This window comes from Culex pipiens, chromosome 2 (genome assembly GCF_016801865.2).
Source record: "Culex pipiens pallens isolate TS chromosome 2, TS_CPP_V2, whole genome shotgun sequence".
Lineage (NCBI taxonomy): Eukaryota > Metazoa > Arthropoda > Insecta > Diptera > Culicidae > Culex > Culex pipiens.
The window spans coordinates 190987491-191007763 of record NC_068938.1 but is presented as its reverse complement, the minus strand read 5'-3'; the positions used below and the strand labels follow the sequence as shown (position 1 = coordinate 191007763).

Below are 20273 nucleotides of genomic sequence, written 5' to 3'. Positions count from 1 at the left end.
TTGTAGAGCTCTAAAAGTGCTCCGAATATCACTTTTCTCTAAAAGTTAACCCTGAATTGCCACGTTCAAAAAACTGATTTTTGAAGGTTTGCTCAGATGCTTTTTATAAATTTGGTCATAGAAGGCGTAGATTACGAGATAAAATTTTGGTGTCTTCGACAAAGTTGCTTGGATTGGCAAGCCCATCAACTTTTTAGAAGACAAAAAAATTCCCAAAAATATTCCTGAAAAGTAAGATTTTCAAAATCACCCTAATCGTGAACCACCCTAATTTTGAACCAAACCAAAAGTTGCCCCTTTCCATTTGCAACAACTCTTCTGAAGACACCAAAGCTCCAAAACGTCACCATTTTTCGGAAAATCCATTTTCCACTTAATTTTGCGATCTGGACCACTGTGCATTGTCCTAAGTCCAATCCTTGTGAAGATACAGCGGTTTTAAAAATAAAAATGTTGAAAAAATAGGTTTTTAGTGGTTTTTGGCAATTTCTATATGACAGACTTGATTTTTCAGTCTCGAATATATTTTTACCGGAAAGCTCGTTCAATTTCCCATAAGTTTGCCTTTGACCACATTTCAATTGGATGTATGGGCTTACAGATATAAGCGTAATTACATTACGTATAACAGAAAACAGAATATTTTTTTCAGTGTGGTAGAAACCTGGATTGTAAATAAGCTTTCGTAAATATTTAAACGAGTCAAATTAAAAAGTTTTCATAGGCAAACGTATGGGAAATTGGACGAGCTTCCCGGTAAAAATATTCACGAGACTTAAAACTCAAGTCTTTTATATAGAAATTGACAAAAAAACACTGAAAACTCTATTTTTTCAACATTTTTATTTTTAAAACAGCTGTATCTTCAAAAGGATTGGGCTTAGGACAATGGTCAATATGAAGACATTTATGTAAAATTGTCTGAGGAATCGATTCCCACTATCGGTTTTTGAAAAATTTGACGTATAGACCACTTTTCAAAAAAGAACAGTTTTAGTAAATGATTTTTGTATTTTTTAGGAGAGACATACCATCCTGCATTTTTCGTGAGTCTTTTTGTCACATTTTAGGCTATTTTCACAAAAAATTTGAGCGAAAAAAAATCGTGACATCACCTTAAAATATAACTTTTAAACTTAAAAATTGAAAAATCCCAAAGAATTGGCGTGTATTTTTGTTTCAATGTATTTTTTTCAAAAAGCCCGTCAAATTTCCTACAAGTTTGTCTTTGACCACTTTTTGATACGATGTATCGGCTTAGAGATATAGCAATATTTAATTTACAAAATACAAAAATATTTAAAACCATTACGCCCTTCTCAAATGTCATTATCGAGTGCAACTGGCTCCATATACACAAAAATGGCTTAGGCCTAAGATAACATGTCTGAAAAGTTTCATTGAAATCGGAGAGGGTCGGGTAAAAAAGTACCAGAAAAATTCCTGATTTGAGCTGGAATTGCTCTATGACCTTTTCTCAAAAGCAAGCCTCTGATTTTTAAGAAAGCAGAGTTTTTTTCATGACATGTTGTCATTCAAAACTTTACCATAAAATTTTTAAGTATTTTAACCAAAGATGAAAAAAGTTAACAATGCACAAAAACATGGGCAAAATTAAGGGCAAAAAACTTTTTTTACTGTTACCCTACAACAAACAAGGGGTACTTCCAAGAAAATGATTGATCAATTGCCCCGTCGACCATAAACCAAATTTGTCACCCCGCGGGGTCTCCATTTATGAGAGTTGAGCTGAGGCAACAACTTCCAAACTTGCTTCGGCCCAAAAAGCATGATTGACAATCCCCTCGGGGTATCAATTCCATTTGTAACGTCTTACAGTGCAAGAGGACTGGCCGGTTTTGATCGACTGTGCCATGTGGTGTGGTGGCCCTAATTAATTGCGACTGCTCACGTGACTTTTAAGCTGCGTGAACCTGTTTGCCACTGGCTGCCAGTTTGTGAACACAGATGGGATGGTTCGATTATGACTTTTATTGAGAAAGTATTGATGGACAAGCTGGATTCCCGTCAGCGTGAAATTGGATTTTTGCCGAAATGGCAACAGTCTCTGCGCAGTCAGAGGTGGTCCTTAATAATATTGTTGGTTGGTCCTTTTTAATAAATTAAAAAAATATACACTGTAAAGAATTTTGATTTTTTTTTTCTTTAGATTGAATTGAAATATGTTCATCACAATTTTCGAAGGTGTTTAACTTGACTGACCTTAAAACAGCTGCTCCCAAAAAAACATAATTAAAATATCCACCCTTCTTTGCATCAAAACTAACTTTTTTCACCTGCTTCCCTCTCTTCCTTATTCCAGGTCACCAAAGACTGCGGAGCACCGTGCAACTCGATGTTCTTTTCGGAGAACGAGCGGACCGTCCTAAAGTACTGGGTCGGCTCGTGGGCAGCCGTCTGCGTGGCAAGCTGTCTGTTCACGGTAAGTGACTTCGGCCGGAGTTGGACCTCTAACCTGACATGTGGGGTTCCAGAAAATGAGGGTCGTCACGTTTGGGAAATTTATTTGGAACATATGGGTTATAGAACTTGCTTTTAATTTAAAAGACTGATGATAAAAAATCTAAATAACACATTTTAAGCAATATTAAAAGTAGCACAAAAGTATTGGAGATTGTTTCTTCTACCTCAAAATATTTCTAATTAGAACTGGAAACAAAACTAGAGGTACCTTTATAATGAATTGTATTACCAATCTATTAATATAAAACCAACAGAAGAATCAGACTCTCAGAAGTTCATAACAATCGCTTCTGCGTTAACATTTCATCCAAAAATGTCCCCCACAAATCAAGAATCCATCAACGCAGAATGCGTCACATCCGTCAAAACCATCAACTACTCGTACTCGTGGTGCATCAACGACTTCAGCGATTGGTGCGCCCTGTCCGGCGAAGTTCCAGAATCGGCCACCTTCAGCTCGAACGACGGCGAAGAACTCGAGTGGCAGCTGTACTTCCGACCCCAGTCCCTGTCCAGTCGGCCGCATTCGGCGTTGATGCTCTGGTTGACCAAATCTGCCTCCAAGAAGGTGCAGGTCGATTTTAAACTTTCTTTGCTGGATGGCGAAAGCAAGTTGATTGGGTCAAGATCTACGAAGCACTTGTTCACACACGAGCGATGTGGATTCGGGTGGGATGGGTTCATAGAACGGAAGAGGTTGATGAAGAGAGTTCGGGTTTTCGATAAACTGATCATAACCTGTGATATTCGAGCAAAGGTCAAAATCGAAAATGAATTGTCGATCACGTACAACACGACCACCGTTTCGGACAGTCTCAAAACAGATTTGTTCAACTTGCTGGACGACGAAAAGCTCAGCGATGTGACGTTCATGATCCGAGGTCAGGACTTCCCAGCTCACAAGTGCATCCTGGCAGCACGAAGTCCCGTTTTCGCCGCCATGTTCAGTCATTCAATGCAAGAAACGATAGACAGCACCGTCAACATCCCCGATGTAGATCCAGCAGTGTTCAAGGAGCTCCTCCGGTTTATTTACACCGACCAGGTCAACGACCTGGACACCATGGCCGATCGGTTGTACGCGGCAGCTGACAAGTACGATATCACCGCGTTGAGGAGCCACTGTCGGAAAATGATTCTGAAGAAGCTGTCCATCGAAACCGCTGGGGACGCGTTGAAGTTGGCTGATTTGCACTGCGATCGGGATATGAAGGCGCGCGTGTTGCAGTTTCTTCGAAGTCGGGACGCGATTGGAGTTACGGGGACGATCGGTTGGCAGGAGATGGTCGCGACACATCCACATCTGGAGGAGGAAGCGTTCAAAATTATGGCGGATTCTTCTGCGAAAGGGAAGAAACGTTCGTCGGTTGTGTGGAGGTTTGGAAGGGCTTTGCTAAGAACTTTCAAAGTGACTAAAAGTTCTTAGATTTTGATAGAATTGTAGATATTGTTAAAATAAAAATAGATTTTTAAATTTAGAATTCGTTATCTTTCATATTCGCCACTTATTCCAAATCTGCCAAAATGATCAAATTACAACGATCGCGATCGATTTCAAAACGCCAAAACCGGCTCCCGGAACAGTGTTTCCGTCTGCTACCTCCGCCTGAAAAGCTGAAACTTACCTGAATATGTGCTGAAGCTCGTGCTAACCAGCTCTCTGAGCATATCGTCATTTCTCATGGTTGATATACACTGAAAAGAAGTTTAAAAAAAATCAAAAATAAGAAAACACATGAAAATCTTGAAAGTTTTGAAAAAAAAAAATGAAAAATATAAAAAATCATGCCAAATATAAAAAACACGATAAACACAAAAACATGAAAAACATGAAAAAAAATTAAGAACATGAAAAACTTTTAAAAAAAACTGAAAAACTTGAAAAACTTGAAAAACTTGAAAAACTTGAAAAACTTGAAAAACTTGAAAAACTTGAAAAACTTGAAAAACTTGAAAAACTTGAAAAACTTGAAAAACTTGAAAAACTTGAAAAACTTGAAAAACTTGAAAAACTTGAAAAACTTGAAAAACTTGAAAAACTTGAAAAACTTGAAAAACTTGAAAAACTTGAAAAACTTGAAAAACTTGAAAAACTTGAAAAACTTGAAAAACTTGAAAAACTTGAAAAACTTGAAAAACTTGAAAAACTTGAAAAACTTGAAAAACTTGAAAAACTTGAAAAACTTGAAAAACTTGAAAAACTTGAAAAACTTGAAAAACTTGAAAAACTTGAAAAACTTGAAAAACTTGAAAAAGTTTTTAAAGTTTTTAAAGTTTTTAAAGTTTTTAAAGTTTTTAAAGTTTTTAAAGTTTTTAAAGTTTTTAAAGTTTTTAAAGTTTTTAAAGTTTTTAAAGTTTTTAAAGTTTTTAAAGTTTTTAAAGTTTTTAAAGTTTTTAAAGTTTTTAAAGTTTTTAAAGTTTTTAAAGTTTTTAAAGTTTTTAAAGTTTTTAAAGTTTTTAAAGTTTTTAAAGTTTTTAAAGTTTTTAAAGTTTTTAAAGTTTTTAAAGTTTTGAAAGTTTTGAAAGTTTTGAAAGTTTTGAAAGTTTTGAAAGTTTTGAAAGTTTTGAAAGTTTTGAAAGTTTTGAAAGTTTTTAAAGTTTTTAAAGTTTTTAAAGTTTTTAAAGTTTTTAAAGTTTTTAAAGTTTTTAAAGTTTTTAAAGTTTTTAAAGTTTTTAAAGTTTTTAAAGTTTTTAAAGTTTTTAAAGTTTTTAAAGTTTTTTAAGTTTTTAAAGTTTTTAAAGTTTTTAAAGTTTTTAAAGTTTTTAAAGTTTTTAAAGTTTTTAAAGTTTTTAAAGTTTTGAAAGTTTTTAAAGTTTTTAAAGTTTTTAAAGTTTTTAAAGTTTTTAAAGTTTTTAAAGTTTTTAAAGTTTTTAAAGTTTTTAAAGTTTTTAAAGTTTTTAAAGTTTTTAAAGTTTTTAAAGTTTTTAAAGTTTTTAAAGTTTTTAAAGTTTTTAAAGTTTTTAAAGTTTTTAAAGTTTTTAAAGTTTTTAAAGTTTTTAAAGTTTTTAAAGTTTTTAAAGTTTTTAAAGTTTTTAAAGTTTTTAAAGTTTTTAAAGTTTTTAAAGTTTTTAAAGTTTTTAAAGTTTTTAAAGTTTTTAAAGTTTTTAAAGTTTTTAAAGTTTTTAAAGTTTTTAAAGTTTTTAAAGTTTTTAAAGTTTTTAAAGTTTTTAAAGTTTTTAAAGTTTTTAAAGTTTTTAAAGTTTTTAAAGTTTTTAAAGTTTTTAAAGTTTTTAAAGTTTTTAAAGTTTTTAAAGTTTTTAAAGTTTTTAAAGTTTTTAAAGTTTTTAAAGTTTTTAAAGTTTTTAAAGTTTTTAAAGTTTTTAAAGTTTTTAAAGTTTTTAAAGTTTTTAAAGTTTTTCAAGTTTTTCAAGTTTTTAAAGTTTTTCAAGTTTTTCAAGTTTTTCAAGTTTTTCAAGTTTTTCAAGTTTTTCAAGTTTTTCAAGTTTTTCAAGTTTTTCAAGTTTTTCAAGTTTTTCAAGTTTTTCAAGTTTTTCAAGTTTTTCAAGTTTTTCAAGTTTTTCAAGTTTTTCAAGTTTTTCAAGTTTTTCAAGTTTTTCAAGTTTTTCAAGTTTTTCAAGTTTTTCAAGTTTTTCAAGTTTTTCAAGTTTTTCAAGTTTTTCAAGTTTTTCAAGTTTTTCAAGTTTTTCAAGTTTTTCAAGTTTTTCAAGTTTTTCAAGTTTTTCAAGTTTTTCAAGTTTTTCAAGTTTTTTAAGTTTTTCAAGTTTTTCAAGTTTTTCAAGTTCTTCAAGTTTTTCAAGTTTTTCAAGTTTTTCAAGTTTTCCAAGTTTTTCAAGTATTTAAATTTTTCAAATGTTTCATGTTTTTCATGTTTTTCATTTTTTTCTCATGTTTTTCAAGTTTTGCAAGTTTTTCGTAACACGAAAAACATGAAAAAAAAAGAAAAAAAATTACAAACACGTAAAACACGGAAAACATGAAAAAAGGAAAACATAAAATACGTGAAAAACATGAAAAACTTGAAAACCGAAACGAAGAAACTGAAATTTATGATTCATGTTCATGGGTTTTATTTTGTACGTGTTCTTCAATTTTTAACCTTTATATTTTATTTGGTTATAATCATAATTTAAACAATTATTAATTTTAAACCTTTCCGTGTACGGTTCGTGAAGTGGTGGCCAACAAGTCGTTGTCTAATCGACACACGAATTAAACCAATCGTCAGAGTCTACGATGATCCACGCAAAGGTGGAACGGAAGTTCAAATGACCGTTGGTGAGCGACCACGTTTGAGTCTCTTGGTCAGGCTGGTTGAAGAAGACTTGGCCACCACAAGCTGATGACCACGGTACGGCTTCTTCGTTGAGGTTGGAGAACCTGTAGAAGATTTCAGCGTTGCTCTGATCCAGGAGCTCTCCCCCAAGAGAACGGTTTGTGGTGAAACTGGAGCAGCAGTTTGCTCGTTTGCTTTCGTACCGTTCCTCGAAACCATTTCTTCGCGTTCTTCAGGGCATGTCCCAGAATATCCGCTCATGAATATAGCAGTTCATTAAGGCTGGTGTGGAGTGGCGGTTCTGCAAATTTACGACCAAGGACCAGCCTTTCAACAGAATCGCCCGGTGCACTTCTTGGGCAAACCTTATTTGTACGGTGCAGATCCCGCCTCGCAGATCTGCCCTTAACTTTGTACCAATTTGCATCGTCGCGCTGGACCATTTAGCGGGGTAAATGAAAGCTCACGAGTCTCACGAATCAAGATGTGAAATTTATGATCGAATTTAAACGTTTCGCGGCGATTGATGGGATCCCTTGTGGCGAATGTCACCCCGAGCAATAAACTGGCCAACTTTATTTAAATTTTCTTCTTTTTTCTTTCTTCTAGGTGCTCACCTTCCTGATCGATTCGTCCCGGTTCAGGTACCCGGAACGGCCGATCGTGTTTCTGGCGATCTGCTACCTGATCGTGGGCTGTGCGTACGTGGCCGGGCTGGGCGCGGGCGATTCCGTGGCCTGTAGGGAAGCTTTTCAGCCCCAGATCAAGATCGGGCGGATGCAGATGCTATCGACGATTACGCAGGTAGGTTTTGAGTGGGGCTTGATTTTTTTACTAAGAATATTTAGTCAAAAATGTTAAACTAAAATATTTCAGACTTCACTCAGTTTCTTTACTAACCTGACAAGCAAATATTATACCTCACATCAGTCACTAATGTTCTCCCCATTTGTTTACTCTTCCCCCCACTCTAATGCCAATATTTACTCACTTTTTTAATGTTTCTTTTCATCTCTCCCTCTCTCTCTCTCTTTCCACACAGGGTCACCGGCAGTCCACTTCCTGCACGGTGCTCTTCATGGCGCTGTACTTTTGCAGTATGGCCGCCTTTGGGTGGTGGGCCTGTCTGGCCCTCGCTTGGTTCCTGGCCGCCGGCCTCAAGTGGGGCCACGAAGCCATCGAGAACCGGTCCCATCTGTTCCACCTGGTGGCGTGGGCCATCCCGGCCGTGCAGACGATTTTCGTGCTGGCGCTGGGGAAAGTTGAAGGTAAGTTCTGGATTGCGAGGATTATTGTATTTTTGCATAAATTTACAAAATTTAAAAATGTTAAAGAATTATATCCTACCCTCACGGAGAAAAAAGAGTTCCCAAAATCGTGAACAAGCGTTCATGAAATTCGGAACCACGAACAAAGTGTTCAAATTCCATGGTACGATTTTGAAAAACGTACCATGAAATTTGAACACATTGTTCGTGGTTCCGAATTTCATGAACGCTTGTTCACGATTTTGAGAACTCTTTTTTCTCCGTGCTAGTAAAACCCATCAATGCCAAGTTGCCAAGGTTGCGAAGGGCAAAAAGCAATTTATGATGGACTTTACTACACGCAACAGAACGGTGAGTGCTTCGGTCTCGCCGGCATGTAGTGTTGAATTATGTATGGTAATGAAGTCTAAGCTCTTGTATGACACCTGTGAAACAAAATGTGTCTGCCGGGGTGGAATACGGACTGTTGGGAAGGAAATCCTGAGGGTGAACTTTATTAGAGTTTATCACGCAAAGTTGGAGATCGATAGTGAGTTGCTTTGGAGAATTTGAAAGTTGTGCGTCGCGGGCAACACGCCGGATTTTCGTTGCCGTTTCCGTCTTTGTTTCCCCCCCCGATTGTGTGTGTATTTCGACCCGGACGATTTCGCGATGTTGACAGTTGCTTTGGAGAATTTGAACGTTGTGCGTCGCGGGTAACATGCCGGATTTTCGTTGCCGTTTCCGTCTTTGTTTTCCCCCCGATTGTGTGTGTATTTCGACCCGGACGATTCCGCGATGTTGACAGTTGCTTTGGAGAATTTGAACGTTGTGCGTCGCGGGCAACACGCCGGATTTTCGTTGCCGTTTCCGTCTTTGTTTTCCCCCCGATTGTGTGTGTATTTCGACCCGGACGATTCCGCGATTTTGACAGTTGCTTTGGAGAATTTGAACGTTGTGCGTCGCGGGCAACACGCCGGATTTTCGTTGCCGTTTCCGTCTTTGTTTTCCCCCCGATTGTGTGTGTATTTCGACCCGGACGATTCCGCGATGTTGACAGTTGCTTTGGAGAATTTGAACGTTGTGCGTCGCGGGCAACACGCCGGATTTTCGTTGCCGTTTCCGTCTTTGTTTTCCCCCCGATTGTGTGTGTATTTCGACCCGGACGATTCCGCGATGTTGACAGTTGCTTTGGAGAATTTGAATGTTGTGCGTCGCGGGCAACACGCCGGATTTTCGTTGCCGTTTCCGTCTTTGTTTTCCCCCCGATTGTGTGTGTTTTTCGGTCCGGGCGGTTTCGCGTTTTCGCATTTTAGTTGGTTTTATCTTTCCACAGCCGGCTGTCTAAGATTGAATCATTTATGCTAAACTCAACACCAAATAACCGGGAATAGTCTCATCCGCATACTCCGACTGTTTGCCTTGAGAATGCATAATACATCACACCATTAAACAAAATTTATTGATTATTGGGTCGCATCATCATCCTCTATGTTGAATCCTGGCCATTACCCTTACCCACTAACAAAATCCCAAGTAGAAGTAGTTTTCCGGCACACGTGGGGGTGTGGATATCGTATAGAACCCACCCTTTGTAGCAACCTGTGCAAACTAACATTCCCGTCCCAATCCCCCGAGATCTACAAACTGACATGGCGGGCGCCGTTGGTGGCCAACGACTGTTACCTATTTGCTCCAGATCTAGTTTTATTGATCTTGATGTTTTATCTTTTCAGCGCATTCATACATGCTGTTGATAAGGGAAACACCATTAGATCGTTCAAGCGTATGGTCGGTTGTTTTGATAGGATATTACGGTCCTGTTCAGCAACGGAGAAGGACAACCATGGGTGGTCTCTCATGCTCATGCTCATGCTCATGCTCAAGTTGGAGATCGATAGTTTGATGGAGAATTTGTATGTAGCTGTTATGAAGAGTACATCAAAAAAATGTTGAGCAAATAAAAATAAGAAATTGTCAATTTGAAATCGCAGAAAATGCGATGTAGAACGATTGTTGCTATTAAAAATAATAAAAATTATTAAAATATTAATCAAGAAATATTTACCGTTGAAAATTGAATGTTTTGAGATTTGGATGAAAAATAAAACAAAATTTCTGGCACGATTCTTCCAAGTCCCACTAGCAACCGGTTCTGTCTGATAAGATTAATCGCTGTGGCACAGAACTTGATAAAACTGAGGGGATGTGACCGAGCTGTCATCACGGGTTCCTTTTACGGGGAATGGAATCCGACCAGAGAGCCCAGAGTGACTGTGGTGACCACGAGGTCATTTGTATCAATTACATACGCGGGATAGCTGCTCGGTCGGGGACCATGCAGGTGATTCGATAACATTGTTGCCCCAACGACGACCAGGTTCAGCGCAGTGGCAGATATCGCAATTTACATGCTAATTAGCGAGGGACGCGAGGGATGCCCGGTGGTTAGTCGAACCGGTATCAGCTATTAAATCGTTTTTGTGAAGTATGTATTTTGCTGAGGGTATTATTTTTCAAAAAGCATTAATTCATTCATGTTGAAAGAGTGGTTCTTATATTCTGAACTGAACAGAAATAACATCATAATAGCGTACAATTTGTTCCTTGTTCCAGATGTTTTGATGAATACTTCCCTTTTTGAAAAACTGGTTCCACCTTATTCATCTGCCCTTAATTTCGACGCAGTTTCCGGACTGTTGATCAATTATGCACAGAGTTCAGCTCACAGAGTCCATTGTAAAGCGGCAAAGGAGCTTGGGGATGAAAGAAGCGCCGAACAATGCGAAGCGAATTACTCGAAAATGGAGTTATCTCAACCATATACCTGAACCAGAAAACGCAGGACATGCCGCAAAAGGGGCCCCCGGAAGGATGGTAATGAACTAATAAAAAGTGTGAAAAGGTGGCCCATCAAGCTTACGAGTCCCAAGGTAGGACTTTTCACGATTATTACGAGATTTATCACTCTGTTTTGGTTGCTTCAGGGATTCGGCCATAACTTCCTGCGTCTGTGAGTAGTGCTAATGCATTACCGGTCCAAGAGTCATTTATGAATAATGCGGTCATAAAATGGACGAGGTTTTTATCCATGGAAGCGATGGAAAAAAAATATTGACCGAATCCAATCCCTTTGAGACGGATTTTTGAAGAGCCTTTGATAAACGATCGACGGTGACGCCAACGAGAGTGTTAAGAAAACCTTTTAGAGCTTTAAACCAGTTGTTGTTTGATTTGATGTTCCTTTTTAATGACAAATTCATGTTTGAGCTTGAATTGCAAGTTACCTAAGTCAAGCTATAATAAAAAATTAATTTCATGAATTAATATTTATAATAATCTTTAGAATATGTTTGCTTAGTAACCAATTTAAAAAAAAATGTTAGTGCCATCCTCACCTTACTGCGTAACCATTCGTAAATTGAACTTCATAATTCGGCCTCCTAGACCCACCTTCAAGTATTCATATCGAATCGGAATCAAATTCTGTGCAAATTTCTGTGCGTGTGTATGTCTGTAAGTCTGTGCACCGAAAAATGCACTCAATTATCTCCGGACTGACTGAACCCTATCAATCAATAACCCTATTAAAAGTTATGCCCACTTAAATGTTGATTATACACTTTTTTGAAGCCAGATCTCAGGTATTTCGAGGGAAATGATGTCCGGATCAATCATTTGAACCGTCGTTGGATGGGTAATCTGAAGACTTTATATGTCAGGGTGTAAAGTGATTTTCTTGAATAGAAGAAAATCCATTACAAAACCAATCGTCCCCAAAATTTGAGGAGTTGGAAAAAGGAAATAGAAAATTGATGTTCTGGTAAAGACAATTTTGTAAATGCAACCTAAAATACCATATGATTGTTAGGAAGGCATCAACCACCTTTTGTTACTTAATCTTCTTCGTAAAAGCCTTGCAACCACACAATACTAAAGTTCTGGCTGACGCGTAATTAGTAAAGACGCTATACATTTGAGTGCTGCCACCTATGAGAAATTCAATCAACCACTGAAAGCACTGCAGTGTTTGTGTGTGTGTGCATTTGGGTGCCCAGAATATGGGGCTTTTTTGAAAACCTCGCTCCACAAGCTGATTATTATTCTTTGAGTTATTTAAGGACTCTGGGTCAAATATGACCAACATTTGTTCTTACCGTTTTTGCTGAAGGGTGCGGAAGTAGTTCCATCTAAATATTCTCAAAAATGAAATTCTTATTGGAAATTTGATAATCTACAACTTTGGCAGCTGTCCATACAAAATTTATATGTGTAAATTCAAAAATCTGTATCTTTTGAAGGAATTTTTTGATCGATTTGGTGTCTTCGACAAAGTTGTAGGTATGGATATGGACTACACTGAACAAAAATGATACACGGTAAAAAAGTTAGGTGATTTTTAATTTAATTTTTTGTCACTTAAACTTGATTTGCAAAAAACACTATTTTTATTTTTTTTATTTTTTGATATGTTTTAGAGGACATAAAATGCCAACTTTTCAGAAATGTCCAGGTTGTGCAAAAAATCATTGACCAAGTTATGACTTTTTTAATCAATACTAATTTTTTCAAAAAATCGAAATTTTGGTCGCAAAAATTTGTCAACTTCATTTTTCGATGTAAAATCAAATGTGCAATCAAAAAGTACCTTAGTGAATTTTTGGTGAAGTGCACCGTTTTCAACTTAAATCCATATTTAGGTGACTTTTTTGAAAATAGTCGAAGTTTTTCATTTTTTTAAATTAGTGCACATGTTTGCCCACTTTTGAAAAAAATATTTTTGAAGAGCTGAAAAAATTCTCTATATTTTGCTTCTTCGAGCTTTGTTGATACGACCTTTAGTTGCTGAGATATTGCAATGCAAAAGTTTGAAAACAGGAAAATTGATGTTTTCTAAGTCTCATCCTAACAGCCCACCATTTTTCAATGTTGATATCTCAGCAACAAATGGTCCGAAATTCAATGCTAAAATATGAAACATTTGTGAAATTTTCCGATCATTTCGAAAACAATATTTTCAAATTTTTCAAATAAAGACTTACATTTCAAAAGGGCCAAACATTCAATATTACGCCCTTGCAACCAAAATTTCGATTTTTTTTAAATCAGTATTGATAAAAAAATTCATAACTCGGTCAATGATTTTTTGCACAACCTGGAAATTTCTGAAAAGTTGGCATTTTATGTCCTCTAAAACATATCATAAAATAAAAAAATTAAAAATAGTGTTTTTTTGCAAATCAAGTTTTAGTAATAAAAAGTTAAATAAAAAAATCACCAAATTTTTTTTACCGTGTATCTTTTTGTTCAGTGTAGTCCATATCCATACCTACAACTTTGCCCAAGATACCAAATCGATCAAAAAATTCCTTCAAAAGATACAGATTTTTGAATTTTCATACATCATTTTTGTATGGACAGCTGCCAAATTTATATGGAAAATTATATGGACAAACTAATGATGCAAAATGGCTTCTTTGGGCATACCGAAGGCATCAAAAAAGTTTCAGTTGGATTAAAAAATACAAAAAAAAATCGAATGACCGAAATCCTTGAGAACTGCTCAGCTGTAAAACTCGACCCTGAAAAGTTATCAGCGATTTGAAAATGTAATTTTTGAATGAAAAACATTTGTTTCACCACCTATAGGCTCTAGTATCAATGGGTCAATCTCAACCAATTTCTCTCAAAATTTACACAGATGCTTGAAATAACCCAAAAAAAAAGTTTGCCGCTTATGGAGCAGGGGGTCATACTTTTTTCCACGCGATTATCTCAGAACTGGTTGAACCGATTTTGACCGGATTAGTCTCATTCGGTCCGTTTTGGGGTCTAGTAAGACCCTATTGAAATTTATTCAGTTTTGTGAAGTATAACATCTCAATATGCTAAAAAAAAGTTAATCTTAGTTTTCATGCCCGTTTATGGTCACCCGCGACAGACACGGACGACGAAACAAAGAGAAACGCAAAATGTAACTTTTCAAAACTTCTTTTCATACAATCCTGATAACTCGTGATGTTTATAAGCAAACCCTTTATGTTTATATATATATATCAAAATTTTTTGTAACTGTCTGCTCTACAACTTTGTTGAACATTGTTACACTCTTAAATCAACCCTGCAAAGTTAGAAAAAAACATGAAATTTTAAAATGCAAAATTTTGTTCTAAATAACCCTTCTGAGTCAATGAAGATTCGAAAAGTACATTAAATTTCCTTAAAATGACATGTTCCAAATTGTTTTACAGTCGAGTAATGGAAAATGGCAGACTTTTTAGTATTTTTTTCGATGAAAAATACGTTTTTTTCGGAATTCTGAGTACGCCATCAAATCGGGCGTTTAATTTTACTTATAAGTCCCTTTGACACCAAATTTCTATCCCATCACCGCACAGTGGGAAAAAAGGGCCCAAAAAATTACCGCAACATGATTTCGCGCAAACCATCGATTTCTATACACCAAAAGCTTCGTTTTTACACCAGGAACAATAATCCGGTGAAAAACCGCACTGCACGGACCGGATCCGGATTTTTGGAAAAAGTATCTGATTTATCCAATTGTGAACTGATACGCTTTCTTCTATTATAAATAGTCATACAAAACAATCATATATCCCACTGCGCACCGTTTCAGGCTGCACATTATTGAAAAACACCTCTTTTTCCGCGTGTTCAAAAATGGGAGGGGTCGTACTGCCCCTCTGTCACGAGATATCAAAAAACGGACCTTGGATTCGCGTTCAGGGACAAAAGTTACCTCTTAAGACAAAGTTTCACGCAAATTGAAGAGGGGTCGGGGCATCTGCAGTGTGAGTTGGCGGAGAATTACCCTTATTGAACATGATTTTTGCATCCATAAATCCCTCAGGTCATTTCAGTTTGTTTTGGTTTTTTGACGTTTGTCTTTTTAACTGGGCTACGGCCCAGTTATCGAGCGCCCAGTTAAAAAGCAGCCCAGATACCGAACAATTATTGTACTGTTATAATTTTAATCATAAATATAACTGGTTCGTAAAGAAATTGCAATTTTTAGTCACTTTATCACTAATATATAAAACTCGATTTAAAAACTACAGATCAATCATGTTTCTAGAAGATTACTAATAATCGTCATGTATTTTTTTCTCTTCCTCCCTCCCCCCCAGGTGACGTCCTGTCCGGCGTTTGCTTCGTCGGCCAGCTGGACAGCCGCTCGCTCGGCATGTTCCTGCTGATCCCGTTGTGCGTGTACCTCTCGCTGGGGGCCATTTTCCTGCTGGCCGGGTTCGTGTCCCTGTTCCGCATCCGGACCGTCATGAAGCACGACGGAACGCGCACCGACAAGCTCGAGCGGCTCATGCTCCGGATCGGCTTCTTCAGCGGCCTGTTTATCCTACCGGCGCTCGGCTATCTGGGCTGCCTGTTCTACGAGTACTACAACTTTGACGACTGGATGATCCAGTGGAACCGGCAGATGTGTCGGATCTTTTCGATTCCCTGCCCGGCCACCAAGTATAACGCCCAGATGGTGCCGGAGGAGGACCGGCCCATCTTTCACATCTACATGGCCAAGTACGTGTGCTCGATGCTGGTCGGGGTCACCTCGAGTGTGTGGCTTTGGTCCGGGAAGACCGTGGTCAGCTGGAAGCAGTTTGCGGAACGACTGCAGGGCAAGGACAGCCGGAGTCGGGGGGCGTACGTTTAGACGAGGGAAAGAAAGAAAGTCACTCCAGCACCACCACCACAACCACCAAGGAACCGTATAGATTTCTAACCCTAACTTTTTAGTGCGAGTTTTAGTCCACTTTTCGAACGCCTTTTTGTAGACTTCGTGGACGGGCGGTGGCGAATCTCAGCTTTAAGGAAATTACGCGAAAGGTAAACGTTAACTCGTAGAAGCGAATAATCAAAAACGTTTGAAAATGATTCGATAGGAATCTGAATCGTGAAATTTGTCGATATTGTAGAAAATCGTTGATACTAAGTAGAGACTGTCCTATAAAATAACGTAAGTTTCGAAAACAGTAGTTTTATTCAAATAACCACGCTGTGGGGTGGATCAGAGCAGTAGAGTGGTGATTTTTAAGTTGAAAAAAAAACAACATTATTGCATGTTTTAGACTGACTCTAGGTTGATGCAAATTGGGTTTTTCTAAAAAAAAATCTAAATTTTCACATTTTTGACAACGAAAAAAACAATTACCTGTTTTTAGATGATTTCTTTTTTCAACTGGTCCTGTAAATTTAATTTTAAGGTTCAAAACTTTATGGTTGAATATTCCCTTTTAATGTTATTTAACCTGAAATAATGTGTAAAAAAAATAAATTTATCAAAAAGTTATGCAAAATGTACAAGTTCTTGATGTGAAATTAAAGAATGTGTAATTTTCATGAGGAATTGGTGCAATATTCATCGTTTTTTTTTATTACTTTTTTACACATTATCAAAATTTAAATTTACCCAAAAAAAACTTTTTTGAACTAAAAAATGCTAACTAGGATAATAAACGCGACTTATAAAATTGTTATCAGTTGATTTTAGTTCAACTTTCAGTGCCATCACCCTGTTTTAGACCACACTAATTTGGGGTACGACATAAATGTTGAATGATATTTGCAAAAGTCTTATGTCTGCATTGAGTAATAAATTCTAAGAAGTTTCCATCTTAGAATATGGACAGATTTTGTGTCCGATAAAAATGGTAATATTTCCTCAAAATATGTAATTTTACAATTATTATATGTAATTCAACATTTCCATATGAATTGAGCTAAAGCAAAAATAAAAAGATGTCACACCATGCAAGGTTACACAGTAAAATGTGTAAGTTTGGAAGATTTAATTTTGAAATGTTGAATATAACTTCTATAATGATGTAATTTTACCTCAATTTAGACTGAAAAAGTGACGTTTCATCAAAAAGAAGCAAAATTACACATTTTCAGAGGTAAAATTTTACATTTTTTTTTTGACATAAAAGATGTTCCATTTTCCAGATGTAATATTACTATGTTTTTTTTTTTGCTGTGTACAGCTTCTATAACTAATAATTACACTTTGATCATTCTGTTTTGAAAAAATGTGCAATTGATTGTCAATAATTCAGACGGTTGTTTCTAACAATTGTAGTGTTTAATTTTTAATCGCTTTTTACAGCAAAAAGTTAAAAAAATGTATTACTTTTAAGATGACATTTTATCTTTATTTATGTTCAAAATGTGAAATAACTCCGAAAAAAGTGGTAAATTTTCAAATTTGTAAAGCTGACGATACATTTGGAAAAGCTGGGTATTAACGCTTTTTCGATGTAATTTAACTTCAATTTATGTGGAATATGTAAAATTACATATTGAAAGATGTTTATTTACACATTACCTTACTTTTACAAAATTTGAATGAACTTGTTTTCTGGAAAAAATCTGTCGACACGCTCATTTTTAAATGTCAAATTGATATGGTTTTTTTTGTCATTTTAAAAATACTTTCATGTTGAGCTCAACATGTAAAATTGGTAATCAACAAGTATAAATCCATCTAAAATGGGTAACACCATAAATTAAAAATCAAATAAACTTTGAAGGTTTTAAAACAAAGATGTACACAGAAAATAAAGTTCTATATGGCTGTTCAAATTTGGATGCATCAAAATCACTTCTTTCTAGGTTTTATGAAGAAAATGTTTTTGTTCACAGCACAATTTATATATTGTTGATACATCTGAAAATGTTGATTTAATAGCGGAAAACGGCAAAAGTGATGAGAATTGGTCGAACGACTTAAAATGATTCAATTGGGCATATTTCCTCTACCATGACCTATTCTTACTGTGTATCTCTGATCATGGTTGAAGTTCAATAAGTTTAATAAATTAAATTAGTGTTATGTTACATTTACATCATTGTAATGTAACACATGAAAATTGTTTTTTTGTTCCTGAAACATTGCGTTATTTTTCTTCAGAAAGTAACAACTGTAGAACTTATATTAAAAAGATAAAAAAATGATCACATTGACTCTGAAAATTATAACATATTTTATGTCAAAAAATTGTGTAATTTTACCTTTGAAAACGTGTAAATTTACCACTGTGAGTAAAAGGTAATAAAAATCATGGATATAAAACATCTGAAAACGTGAACTTTTTTGTGTCAAACCAAAACAATATAAGTATTTATACAAAAAAACAATTTTCATGTTACATTACATTGATGTAAATGTAGCATGACACTAATTTAATTTATTAAACTTATTGAACTTCAAACATAATCAGAGATACACAGTAAGAATTTGTCATGGTAGAGGAAATATGCCCAATTGAATCATTCTAAGTTGTTTGACCAATTCTCATCACTTTTGCCGTTTTCCGCTATTAAATCAACATTTTCAGATGTATCAACAATGGAGAGTTGCTTGCTCACTTTTGTTTGAGCTATTTATTACTTTGGAACAGTTAAAAACACTTTTTGAAAGCTGTAATTCATGATCAAAGTGTTGATAGGCCGATAATAGAAATAGGCTGAGAAAGGGTATAGTTCCCCTAATATTACATCTGGGAAGGGGTACATTTTTTATGTCAGAAAAAATGTGTAATTTTACCTCTGAAAATGTGTAATTTAACAACTTTTCACTTTTTCAGTCTAAATTTGGGTAAAATTACATCATAAAAGAGGTAATATTCAACCTTACGAAATAACACCATACAAATTAACACATTTTTTTACTGTGTATTATCACACATATTCTGATGTAAAATTATACACATTTTCTAGAAAAAATGTTTATTTTTTTGAAATCATCATTAAAATTATAATAAAAAAAAACATTTTGCATTTTTGTTCCATGATCATCATATTTCAATATTCAAAAAGTCATCAGATAAAAATAATTTTTCCTTCAAATTGTTGTAAATCACCAACTCCACTCCTCAATCCATCCCATACACTTGAATAAACGTTGCCAAATATATGTGTGCGTTACAAGCGCGTTAGAGTTCAGCAATTTTCTGTTGAGTTTTTACTAGCACACAAACCACAAACCTTTTAAGTTTTCTGTACCATATACTCACACTTAATTTGCGTAAGCTAGAATTTTAAGGACCAACACTCTTAGTCATCAGTTCACAAATAAGTTGTTGTTTCACAAATTTTAGAATAGGTTTATTTTACCGTAGGTAAGCTTTCTCCCACTTAGTTAAGGCAATTGAACTGTGTCATATAATAATAGACTGCGACGGGAAAAAGTGAAGAGAGAAGATTAATCTTTAGAAGCGCGATTTTTCTCTTAAATAAGTTGAAACGTGATTGTATAAAGTGTATCTGTAATTAAAAGTTCTTTTTATATGACCCCTCGGCTAAGATTTTACCGCAAAACTAGTTGATTAGAGCACCAGAGAAGAAAAAAAAACATTGCGAAATTATACATCGTTGGACTTAATCGAGAGAGAGAAGGAAAAAAAATCAGAACAAACCCACAAGAAATAAATAAACATTTTTAAATGACCTAAGAACTGGTTCACTTAATTGTTCATCACTTCCCGTTTCTTCCTAAACTGGTTAGTAGGCATTGAAGAGCGGGTCAGATCACATGACGCGTCCAGGTTGCCCATTGTTTTCAAATATGTTTGCGGCCGCAAACGGTAAAATGTAAACAACAGTTGGAGCAACAAACAACAAGCAGGTAAGAACTTGCCTCACTGCATATAGCCGATATCGATAACGTGTTTTAGTTATTTGCTTTTGTTGTTGGAGGAAACGTTTTAGAATTTGTTTGAAAATTCACGATCTTCAACATGTAAAATCGAAAGAAAATATTTTATCAACAACCTCCTAATTACTAATAACAACATTGTTCGATTATCACTGCTAGGTGAATTCCGTTTCTTCAACCTATGCTCAACCGTAATGATAATGATGCTGGAGGCAGCAGCTCTCCTCTTCAACTCAACCACCATCCTAACCTAGGTTTATGTTTTCTTCCGGAGAATCAGCGATTATCAGCTCTTTGGCTTTGGCGGCGGGCGCAGTTTCAATGGGTTTCGATCGGTCGGCGGCCGGAAAAACTAGTTTGCTGTTTTTTTTTCGCTTCAGTTTTCTTATTCTGCACAGGTTGGTTTCTTTTTTACCTCCTCGGAACAAAACATGGTTGGTGTTCGATTTTGCGTAAAGGTTTCATTGGGAAGGGGGAACAGTTTTGAAAAATGGAGCTGGATCAGTTGTTTTGTTTTTTTTAACGTTGTAACAACTAGAAATTTGGCAATGAGATGATTTCAATATGAATTTTTAAATATCTTCTATGTTTGATTGGTATTTGAAATATTTTAATTCT

At 35.6% G+C, this 20273-nt stretch overlaps 2 protein-coding genes across 2 annotated transcripts in view; both read left to right on the top strand.

The window, feature by feature from the left end:
• LOC120414050 (frizzled-like) overlaps positions 1 to 19448 on the top strand; it is a 46317-nt gene extending 26869 nt beyond the window's left edge. Inside the window, exons 2-5 of the mRNA XM_039575069.2 lie at positions 2324 to 2443; positions 7329 to 7523; positions 7762 to 7987; positions 15115 to 19448. Coding sequence (XP_039431003.1) covers positions 2324 to 2443; positions 7329 to 7523; positions 7762 to 7987; positions 15115 to 15653 — 1080 coding nt within the window. The 3' untranslated portion in view covers positions 15654 to 19448. The remainder of the gene's footprint in view (positions 1 to 2323; positions 2444 to 7328; positions 7524 to 7761; positions 7988 to 15114) is intronic.
• LOC120414051 (speckle-type POZ protein-like) lies at positions 2452 to 4143 on the top strand. Its single transcript, XM_039575070.2, has one exon. It carries the CDS (start codon positions 2798 to 2800, stop codon positions 3908 to 3910), a length of 1113 nt encoding a protein of 370 aa, XP_039431004.1. The 5' UTR covers positions 2452 to 2797; the 3' UTR covers positions 3911 to 4143.
• Positions 19449 to 20273: the final 825 nt, after the last annotated feature.

Bases quoted from the DNA above. Each gene is read 5' to 3' on its own strand.
- LOC120414051 (XM_039575070.2), top strand. From the start codon at position 2,798: ATGTCCCCCACAAATCAAGAATCCATCAACGCAGAATGCGTCACATCC.